Source organism: Ricinus communis, chromosome 9 (assembly GCF_019578655.1).
Source record: "Ricinus communis isolate WT05 ecotype wild-type chromosome 9, ASM1957865v1, whole genome shotgun sequence".
In the NCBI taxonomy this organism is placed as follows: Eukaryota; Viridiplantae; Streptophyta; class Magnoliopsida; order Malpighiales; family Euphorbiaceae; genus Ricinus; species Ricinus communis.
In genome coordinates, this window is record NC_063264.1 from 18089029 (window position 1) to 18100702 (window position 11674).

At 31.0% G+C, this 11674-nt stretch overlaps 1 protein-coding gene across 3 annotated transcripts; it reads left to right on the forward strand.

Moving 5' to 3' along the window:
* Positions 1-2858: 2858 nt before the first annotated feature.
* LOC8268673 lies at positions 2859-9059 on the forward strand. 3 transcript variants are annotated; one of them, XM_015727544.3, is made up of 8 exons: positions 2859-2972; positions 3316-3372; positions 6109-6241; positions 6407-6531; positions 6629-6892; positions 7824-8118; positions 8321-8429; positions 8748-9059. In XM_015727544.3, exons 3-8 carry the CDS (start codon positions 6116-6118, stop codon positions 8762-8764), a joined length of 936 nt encoding a protein of 311 aa, XP_015583030.2. In that variant the 5' UTR covers positions 2859-2972; positions 3316-3372; positions 6109-6115; the 3' UTR covers positions 8765-9059. The 3 variants fall into 3 exon arrangements, with proteins under 3 accessions (XP_015583030.2, XP_015583029.2, XP_048235028.1); XM_015727543.3 differs by having other exon boundaries at positions 6112-6241; XM_048379071.1 differs by lacking the exon at positions 2859-2972 and adding an exon at positions 2976-3040 and having other exon boundaries at positions 6112-6241.
* The last annotated feature ends 2615 nt before the right edge of the window (positions 9060-11674 follow it).

Sequence of the window (11674 nt, forward strand, 5' to 3'; positions counted from 1 at the left end):
AATTTGAAAGTAAAAGCTAAAAATTTTGATCGAAAGAAACTTGGATTGCATTAATAATAATATCAATATTGTTGGAAATTGAAATAATAACTTGAAATTAAAAAGCTTGAATTGAAACAATGCTTGTATTTAAAAAGTACTAGAATTGAAATAAAAGAAAAGCTTGATTAATTAATAAAAAACTTGAATGATTGAAGAACTTACTATAGAATTTGTTTGTTGATGTTGTTGTCCCCTTTGTTGATGCTTTCTTCTTCTATTTATAGAGTGCTCCAAGTTAACTACATCTTGAGGAAATAAACATTGAAGTAATATGTCTTGTTTTTTAGTAACTGGAGCCCCATTATCTTAGTTACTTGGGGAGTTATTTCTAGAGAGGGCTAAGTAACTCCTACCTTGGTGCTAATTGTCAGTTTGTGCTCCACTTTTACAGACTCCTTTTGTAAACCATTAACCCACTATAACACTTAATTAATTAATTAATTAATTAATTAATTAAATTGGACTCAAAATTCTACTTTCCAATAGCTTGGGCCTAAAAATAATTATGGTGCCAACAGATTATGGGTGATAAAACATTACCTCAAGAGTTTAATGCAGCTGCATATTCAAGACTCAAACTCAAAAACTTAGTTAAACTAGGAGAAATTCTTACCATCTCATTTACATGCTCTTAGTATAACACAATGCTTTTATTAGTATTAAAAATCAATAAGAGGCATGAAAATGAGAGACCAATCAACAATAAAAAGGCAAAAAGAAAACAAATGAACAAACACTAAAAGTCATGAAAATAAGATATCAATCAACCTAATTTTCTAATTCATGCTTAAATCAAAGCAGTTGTGCCATTTAATATAGCCACCCAGCTTAAACCCTTTTGTTCTTGTTGCATTAAATGAAAAATAAAACAGATAATGACCACCAAACCTATCATCAGCTTTAGCTTTCTTTTTATGATGACAACTTTAACTCTCAACACAATCAATAAGATCAAATGCAAAACAAGAATACAATCAGACAAAAACGCCTCCAAGTTTTGTAATCCCGCACAAAGTATAACCTTAACTTCAATGCATTATCTAACTTCCTTTTGCCATTAACAACCATATAATCAAAATTCTTAACATATTGATCTCTTACAAACCTCGTTGTAACACCTCATCCTACATTGGAAAGTGATTGTAGATTTGATGTACTTATAAAAGTAAATAAATTACTACTCATATTCAACAGTTGACTTCTAAGCCATTTGGGTAGGACCAACCCTACCTCTAATTGTTAGGTCAGTAATTCATGCATGCTCGGGCTATTAGAAATGGTATCAGAGCAACTTGTCAGTCAAAGTATGGAACTAAGTATTGTGCGGAACTAAGTGCTATATTATGAAAAGTCGGCAGAAACCACCTTTAGAATCTGTATGAGCCACCGCTACTTTTAAGCCATTTGGATAGGACCAACCTTGCCTCTAATTGTTAGGTCAGTAATTCATGCATGCTCGGGCTATTAGAAATGGTATCAGAGCAACCTGTCAGTCAGAGTATGGAACTGAGTATTGTGCGGAACTAAGTGCTACATTGTGAAAAGTTGGCAGAAACCACCTTTAGAATTTGTATGAGCCACTGCTAGAATCCATGACTCACTTCGTGGGCTACAATTCTGGCTATGGTCTGACTCTGACGAGGATGTCAAAGCTTTGAGTGGGAGAGATTGTAACACTCCTTCCTATATTGGAAAGTATTATGGGTTTGATGTGCTTATAAGAATCTAAATAAATTACTGCTAACACTTAAGGGTTGACTTTTAAACCATGTAGGTAGGCCAAACCCCACCTCTAATTGTTGTTAATAATTCATGCAGGCTCAGGCTTTACACTTGCAAGCCAACCTCAGTTGTCTCTGTCCTTCTATTAATCAACTTCTCCACAAACTCCATCTCATGCTTTGCAACTAAAAATATAAACAGGTCAAAAGTCTTTAAAGTTTGATATGTAGGTGGGAGATTGTGATTTGGTTCTTAAGAAATGAGAGAGGTGGTGGTTAATGAAGTATGGATTATTGAATAAGGAGTAAAGTGATCGTTGTCACGATAAAAATTAATGGTTGATTAGATAAATTGAAATAAAAAGAAATGAAAAGATTAGTAAATCTCTTATTTTTTTTTATTATCTTATGTGACAATATAGACCTAAATAGATCCCATTTCTCATGAAATTCAAAAAAAAAAAATTGCTACTTCATATTTAGCAAACGAAAATTTATTTTTTCCATTCAATAAAGTCTGAAAATAAAATAAAATAAAATAGTTTATGTGTTAAAAATAGATTAGGAGTCAATCTAGTACTCAACCTAATGTCAGAGGGCAAAATGCACCTTTTTCTAAAAGATAAATTAACAAATATGGTCCCCCTGCGAGAGGCAATTGATTCTGTCTGATGACACCAGATATTACAATAATATTACCTTCAATAATAGATTAAATAGATAAACATGTAATTAAAATTAAAAATATGGATAAGTCTTATATGTAATAAAACTTATCAATTTAATTTAAACTAAATTTAAATGTTTTAATATTTTTATTTAATTTTGTTAAAACATATAAGTTTTTAATCTTTATTAACTTTTTTGTTCTTTTTATTTTATTATAAATTTATTTAAAAATCTAATTTTTATCAATTTGCAGCCCATAATCAAAGTCCTGTTGTCAAACCAAATTTCTTCATTAATAGTTAATATATTTTAATATTAATTATTATCAAATATATATCATAGCAATTTATTAAATATATATAATAAATATAATAAATAATTTATTTGAAGTTTTTGATAAAGTGGGAAGTAAATTTTGAATAATATAACACATGACAAAAAAATTCTATACTAAAAATACGCTAATGACCTCTGCCACAAGGGTTTTGCATAGTTCTCTTCTACCTCGGCCTTTCTCTGAACTCACAACAGCAAGCGAGAGTAAGAAACAATACTATTTTTCTTAATTCTGCTTTTCAGTTAAAGAGCTGCTGATATCAATAAAACAAGTAAATCAAGATAACTAAACTTTCTAGTTTAAGCTTTCGATAATTTGTTGTTCTGTCGTTCGTCGTCATCCTCGTTGTTCTTTTTATATATAGATAGATGGATTCTATTTACTTCATTGACTTGAAATGAGTTTGAGGTTTATAAATAATATGGCCAAATTGAAATATAATTGAAATATCAATTGTTTTAGCTATGTCAGTGGTTTACTCTACAGATTTTTTTTTTTCCCTTTTACACAATGCGGTAATAATCATGAAGGGTATTTTCGTTTCAGATCTAAATGTATTATTTCTCTCCGTTATCCGGCTTTGCCATTAGAAAGAAGAAAAAGGTATTTGATTTCTTCTTGTTAATCGCTTTTGTTTTCTGTTTTTTCTGTTTTAGCTTCTGTTTTAAATTTTTTAAATTGGCGCATTATCTTAATGAATGTAGATATAAATATGTCATTTTCAATTGATTTTCTGTGTTTTTCTGTGGCAACTCTCTAAATGTGATTTGGTAACCATACAACCTTGTGTATTGCTGAATTATTTATGATGTCAATATTACTTTTCTTTTTTATGGCACAAGTTATAGGTGATTTAACATTGATATTTACAGTTCCTATACAAGTTTAAAATGTGGTTTTATTTGAGCTGATTTATGCATTGATCATTGCCCCGAGTTTTTTATAAATGCATAAGTTGCTTTGAATGGTGCTTCTTACTTGGTTGTTGGGAGAAAAGATATACATATTTGAGTTTATTGCGCTGTTTGCCTAAGCTTTGTGCGTGAGCAAACAGTGAGATTTCAGTTTCTGATGCTTAAAAGCTTGGCATTGCAAAATCATGCTTGTTAAGTTCTTCATCAAATGCTGTCCCCATCTAGATTGCTTTTGTTCATGAGTTGTATTATCTATATAAATATAGAAGAGACCCCCTTTCTCTTTTTGCCTCATTGAACAAAAGGAGAGCCAGATGTTATCTACTTGTCTTTCCTCTGGTCCAGTTATTTTGATATATCCAAATTTATTTGCATAAATTAATCTGCAAACAAAATTGTATAATCCATGCTCTTGTTGTTGATAACGCCATAAATATTGATAAAGAAATTCTATGAAGTTTGGTTTTAATGATCGGATATTGAAATTGAGCAGTTGCATTTCTCTAATAGGGTCACAGGGCATTTATTTCTAGATTTCTTTTAAAATGCTATCCACATACCTGATTTTTAAATTGTTGTAACATAAATTACTTCCAAGTTGTTTTACAAATTTCTTTTGTCCCAGCACACAATAACTGTTTTCTTTCTTGCTCCTGACTTAACTAGTTTGGTGCTAAAGCTTAATTCGAGATACTCTTGCCCATACTTGTGCTTTATAACTTATAAGTTATGGATATGTCTGTTGAGGGGCAGGCTTTTGTCCATTTTTCCATTGTAAGTGACCTGCTTGGATCTCTTGGCTCACAAAACTAGCTTAAAAGTACTACTATCCTAGTAAGTGGATTCTTCCTTCATTAAATTTTTAAGACCTGGCCATCCAAAAGCAGAAAAGTATGAGTTTATGTTCTGATCAACTTTCTGCCTGTTCAACTCTGAACTTTACTGCATTTCAAGATAGCCTGAACCCGGTGAACTTTCTAACCGTTTTCTACTGGTTAGGCTGCTCCTACCAACTCCAAGTTCCTTCATCTAGTTTCCTTAAAGATTGAGATGAGTCGATACCGGTCGATGGTGTGAAAATAGTTCCTGATGTCGAATTCTAAAAACCAGCGACAGGTTCCTAAATCTTCTTTGACCGTCTTAGGACTGAGTGGCAGCCTCGATCCGAGCAGAAGTGCGATGTGTCTGGAAACTCAGAATCATAAATGGATTCGAGTACCATTCTGATCGCCTCTTTCATGATCTTTTCTATGGGTAAAATTACTGTGAGCGGTCTAAACTTCGACCCTTATTTCTTTCTTCATATTGTAAAAGGGAGCAATGCCCCTTTTTTGCTCCCTCTATTTTGTTTGCGCTGCGCGTTCCCGCTGGTCTGGACACGTGTTAGCTGTAGGAAGTATGGTTCCGAAAGTGACTTCGGTTTACCAGTTCAGGCTCAACTCCTCGCTTTACATTAGCGGACCTACAGTTCAGGGCTCTGCGCTAAAGTTAATAAACATAATTTTAAATGCTAAAATTCTATCAGATTACTCTTTCTTTTGTCCTTTAGTTTGCATTTTCCTTAAATTCTTGTCTTATGGGTAAATAAAGTCACAGAAAGGCTTGAATGCTGTTGATGACTATATTTTCACTTTAGTTCTAATAGGATTAATGTTCTCTCTGGTGCTATGTACTCAAGTTGTACTTTGTTGACATTGTGAAAGTTCGGTTTACTTATCACTTCAAGTTGTATTAAGTTTTCCACTTGAGGGATAGTGAACTCATATATGTATTTTGTATGTAAAATTGATAAGAGTTGTTTTATTCTTAATGCTATCATATAAGCATCCTTAGTTATCAACTACAATTCTTCCTCATCTGTATGTTTACATGTTTGTAACTTCTAAATGCTGCATGCTTGTGAGTGCACCATAAAATGACTGGTCCACATAGGTTTGCGATCAAGTTTCTAAACATAGTGCCCTACTAGGAAGTATGAAGTGTGTGCAGCTTGAGACATGTTGGCTTCCATGTACTGGATGAGTACAAGAAATGTGGATTTATCAATATGAATTATTTGTGAATATGTTTTGTAAATATGGGTACAACTTTTAAAATGCAAATTAGGGAAAGCGTTCCAATGTCTTGGAGATGTGGATACAGCTCTGGTATGCTATATAGCTTCATGAAAATTTGTATTTTCATGTGCATAACATCTAGGAGACAACAATTATGATAACAATAAATTTTTAAAACCGCATGGTGGGATCATAATGTTATGGACAGTAAGAAAAGGAATACACTTATTAAATCAGTTGACCTTGTATTTCATTAAGTAACCTTTTTGCAACTTTTTTTTACATAGAAAGAGTTGTAATTTCTAGGATTTTACATGTTTCTTAATATTAGTTGTTACTTTATAATTCTTATTTGATGGCTTTTTTAGCAGGAAAATGAGTGATGCCATGGAGCAAGCATTAAATGACCTTGAAAAGTTTTGCAAACATTCTGGGTGTTCACTTCAGAAACGTCTCTCCTTTCACATTGAGCACCTGGGAAAAAGTCTCAATCAGAGAAACGTAGTATTTAGAGTTTTAGTATTGTTTACGCTGTAAATACTTTAATTTTCCTCAGGAATTTATGTTTCAGGATCTTTATGTAATATGCCTTTCATGTAGTTTTGAATTTTATGTTGTAGGTTCATTTGAATGTCAATAATTGAATTTTTCTTTGTTGGTATGAAGCGCTGTAAACCTGCTACTTTAAGGACTTGGTTAGAGAATCAGAGGGTGGTAGTTGAGCCTGTTCCAGTGCCAAGTGGTGTAAGCTCAACATATCGTCTTGCAGCTGTTATGAGATCTATGTTCAGGTTTGTTTATAAAATCTACTGCCTTATTGGTTTGACAATTATTTTGATGATGTTTTTCTTTTATTCTTTATTCTTTTTATTCTTGCATCTGATGCAGAGGATTTCTGAAAGAATATAGGACTCTTTATCTACAAGGGAAAGCTCATGGGAGAATAACATTAGATAATATAGTTGTATATGATCAAGCGACAATGGCTATAATGCTTATCAATGGCCAGGACCTTGATGGGAACATTCAAACCTATAAGGCTGATTTTGCTGCAATAGCGGATGTTTTAAGAGAGATGCTTGGACGACGCCACTGTCCTAAGGACTTGGAACATTTTTTAGCTATTATCACTAGAGAAGAACTGCCTACTGGGTATGTTGAGATTCTCTTCTCATATGGACATAATTTTGATATAGTTTAGTTAATTTGAATGCATATTGCTCTATTACCTTTATTTCTTTTTTGCTGGTTTTGCTATTTGGTGAGCTGAAAATTAACTTATAGATGCCCAGATATGAAAATTACATGCAATCATACGCAAAATGGAAAAACCTAAATTTCCCACCTATTATGGAGAGAATTTGTAACACTTAATTTGTGTTAAATTCAATGTGTGCTTTTATCTTTCAAGTAACTGCCAGCTGGTCAATTCTTTGGATATTTCTCCATCTGCTTCACCTTTTGTGATAATGGCACAAGAATTTTATTTTTATAATCTTGTGGTGCATAGTTTTTGGCAACTCTTCCGGTGTATATTCTTTTAGACTTGGTTGCCATGTTGTGCATGGATTATTTACCTATTGCTAAATTGGGGACAAGTCCTCATGAACCTCAAATCAAGCCTTCCTTCTTAGAGTGGTCAACAATGTCTATGTTCTTTCTTGGATTAAAAGAAGAGCCTCAGTCTTCCATGATTATTAGGTTTCAAGTTTGGCTCGTGTTCTATATACACTTTCAGCTAGTATTTACAATTTTAGCTGTTAACTTTGGATGTTGAGCATTATGGAACATGAATATTGAATTTTATAGTTATTCTATCCTGTTTTTTCTCTCTTTATTTTATTTCTGTTTAATTAAATCAAGTGGTGTGATGGGTTCACACTCCTTATAGCTTGACACCACAGTTTAAACTTAAGATCCTATCTTACTAGCTGGGGGATATGTTAGTCACCAAAGAGGACATTATGTAGTTGTTCTATTTATGGCATTCTTATTATTTTAAAAGATTTACTTGTGATGATGCTTTATAAAACCATTATTAAGAATCAGTATTAACAATTCTCACTTTTCTGATATCTTTTAGCATGATTGAAGCCTTTGTTTTCAATCACCCAACTTTTTGGAGTAGCAATGAGATAGTTCGGAACATTACTGCTATAAGATTGAGTTATATCCAATGCGGAACTTTGAAGCAAATTGAGTTTACAAAAGCTGCATTGCAGATTCCAACTGAGATCACTGTTAATTGGCAGTCAAAAGTAAAAGAATCTCCAACATACGAGGCAGTTTTAGCTAATAGTCCAACAAAATATGGTGAATTTGTTGATGGACTAGCTTTGTTTATTTTTTTCAGGAATGCTTTACAGCATGCCCGTAAGGTAGGCACATTAATCCCTCTTGTTTCATTTAGATACTGTTCAGTTCACATGGTAAAATGAATTCTGTTGCTTTTCTTCTTTTTATTTCCTTAAAGAAAAAACTTAAGAGCAAACATGATTGTTAATAACTGAAAATACAAGAACTTGTTTGATAGTTTAGGAACTACAACTAAATTTCATTGTTTTTAAAACAACTTTCCAGGTATACCCTAATTTGAAGCAAAACGACATTGAAAATGAACTCTACGGCCTTTTTCCTGATTTTATGGCGCATTTTATAGAGAAAACTTATGGCATTGCTGATGTGCGAGGTATGCTTCTCGACTGACTAGTGGAATTATCTATGAAATAGCGGTACAAGTCCCAACAAAGTTTGCAAAACTTCGATGCCCATCCGAAGTGTCATTTTTATTAGTGTGACATTTGCTGCTAATAATTCATGGGCGAATATGAGTCCTTGCGGATGAAATGATGACCCTTTAAGTGAAAATTAAAACGGGTATAATGGGCTAGATAGCATTTTGTTTGTTTTCATGCTCACAACTAATTTCAAGTTGTCTGCCTTTACTTCTGATTGCCTTTTGCAATTTTATGATGTTTTCGTCATAGTTTGATCTTCTAAATTTCAGAAATTTGCGGGAGATAGCAGTATGTTGCAGAGTTGTGCATCTGACCAATTTCCGCATATACCATCAGGTGTGGCATTCTTCAAGTCTTCAAGAATTGGTCTAATGCAGCATTAGTAGTTTGATGATCATCAAACAATCCAGAAAGTCTTAGAGTTTCAAATATTGTCATGTTTTTTATGTGAACGATTTAGCCCGTTGGTACCAAACCTTTGGACTTAGTATCTAATTGATACCAATGTCTTGAATTTTTTTCTTTTGGTACTAGTGTTTTTGTTTTTGTTTCAATTTAAGGTGCCTATTCTTTTTTTTTCAGTCTATTTCTGCTAAGATGGCCTTCAGAAGTATAACATTTTTAATTAATTAATATATTAGCAATGTCACCTCAATAATAACTTATTTTACTAGCTTTTTCAAGTTGCACACATTCAGGACATTCCTTAGTAGGATAAATTATTGGTGAATTTGGCATTGATAATGTGGTAAAATGTATGTCTTTAATGTTTATTGCGAGAATCATATTTTATTCTTGAATTAATTTTAGGTTTAATTAAAACCAAAATAGTGAAAAATATGTAATCCATGCCCCTCATTTCCTCATTTGATAAAAGATATATTGATAATCAAATGGACGTTGCCTCTTAGTTGAGATTATTTTGTTTTTCTTTTTTTCGGTTAACAGTCGACGATCAAAAAGGCTTGTTCGCGCATAATGGTGTGCAAACGTTCTTATTGGATCACCCTTTCAACGTTCCTATTGCATTTCTGTCTTCGAAAGAACAAATTAACTAAACAAACAAAAAGCCCACCCTTTCCATCTTTACACAAATAACTTAAGAAAAAATCAATTTTACCGTCAACTTGTTAAAAAATGCTATAAAACTTACGAAAATAAGTGGTATATGATAGGTTTTTTATTTTTATTTTTTTGCAAAGTTATATCTTATTGTTAATCTGGAATCTATTTTTATAATTTTTGTATAGTATTGAATAATTTGGTCTATGTTTATTATATGATTTATATATATTTGATATCTATTCGATAATACTTGGTAGTTAGTATATATTTCACATGTTTTGGTATCTATTTCATATATATTGAGGATATGATTAGAATTTTAGAACTATTTTTTATCCGTGTCGTACTTTTAATATCTATTTTATATTTTAGATATTCATTTTATACATTTTGATATTTATTTAATAGGCTCATTTTTTGGTGTCATATGACATTGGTTCATAACAATTTTATTATTAATAAAAAATAAAATTGATATTTCTTTTCTTAAAAGTTTGTATAAACAATGGAATAAAATATAAGTATTGCTGAAATTTTTTATTTATATTGCCTGTCATTGGTAAAAAGAGCAATATATTATCCTATTACTAAGTTTTTCATCCAACTATTATGATTAAATTTAACAAATTTAATGGCTCAAAATATCTATGACATCGTGTCAATGACACTGAATCAATTACCCTATTTAGTATATATTTGATATATAACTACTATTTTATGATATTTTTCTCAAATTTTTCTTACTAACTTGTTCAATAGAATCTTGGAAAATATTTATTTTTGTCCTATTCCTTCAAATATTTTTAGCACAAATATTATGCTCTAATAAAGTTTGTAAATTCTTATTCACTTCTCACTATCATCTATTTTCTAATACTTATCGAGCTTCTTCTTCATTTAGACAGTTATAGAGTTCAAAAGTAAATCTCCACTACTTATTAATGATTGTAACTTATTTATCAATGCCATTAGCTCATGAGAAAAAAGCATTTGATATGATATATAAAGAATAAAAAATCATAAAATGAAAAATATAAAAGTGCCTAAAAATTTTGACAAAAATTCTAGTACTATTCCAATCGTCTTTATCTGGAGGACCAATATCCTTGTTTTTATCAAAATATAGAAAATATTTTAAGCCTTCAATCTCTAACTTGTCAAAAGCCTTTTCAAATTTCTCAGCATTTTGTAATATTTTGTAGGTGGAGTTTCACCAAGTTTCAATATCAAGATAAACATGGCCCTTGCTTTCTATCTTGACTTTCTCCACACATATCTAAAAGTTTGATAACTTGAAGGAGATGACCTTGCATACCTTATTGCATTTCTAATTCTGAGAATTGATTAATTATATTCATTTGATCTCTTTTTAACAACAAGATTTAAAATATGAGTACAACATCTCACATGTAAGAAATCATGAGCCAAGATAGTTGTTATGATAATTCATGCAAGTGTACAGTTGCCACGGTAGTAATATAAAAATGAATCCAGATTATCATTTCACAAGAATTTGTAGTATTTAACACCAAAATATATTATACCTTTATATAACTAGTTTAAAATAATTGAATATGAATTTAAAAATAAGTAAAATCAAAACTAGATAATTGCAATAAAAAACCAAATTATTAAAGAATCTAAAATTAAGTTTCCACCATACAAATCCTTCTATAATTCAATAAACTATTCCTTCAATCTAGCTCAACTAATCTTGGATGTAATTTACCTATTCTAGCAAATATACTTTTTCAAGTCATACCTACCATGTTTAGAATAACTCCTTGCATACTTTCGTGATCAAAAGTCTTAATCTAAATTCATTGAGTTCTATGAAAAATTAAAAACAAATCTCAAGAACCTAAGCTTTATGTCTAAGTCTTAATAGTCATTGCTTAATATTCCTTGAACTAATATTAAACTTCAATTTTTATTACTTCACTTAATATCTAGATATATTGCTTGGATCCTAACATTATAGCATGAAGCATAAAAATAATAACTCAAAATAATTGAACCAAAGATTAAAGGAATAATATTTAAATCAAATCATAAATTATAATAACTCAAAATAATTGAACCAAAGATCAAAGGAATAATATTTAAATCAAATCATAAATTAAGTTACTGG

Coding starts and splice junctions, on each gene's coding strand:
- LOC8268673 (XM_015727544.3), top strand. CDS start 6,116: ATGAGTGATGCCATGGAGCAAGCATTAAATGACCTTGAAAAGTTTTGC. Junction 6,893..7,823: donor AGAGAAGAACTGCCTACTGG/GTATGTTGAGAT, acceptor GATATCTTTTAG/CATGATTGAAGCCTTTGTTT. Junction 8,119..8,320: donor CTTTACAGCATGCCCGTAAG/GTAGGCACATTA, acceptor ACAACTTTCCAG/GTATACCCTAATTTGAAGCA.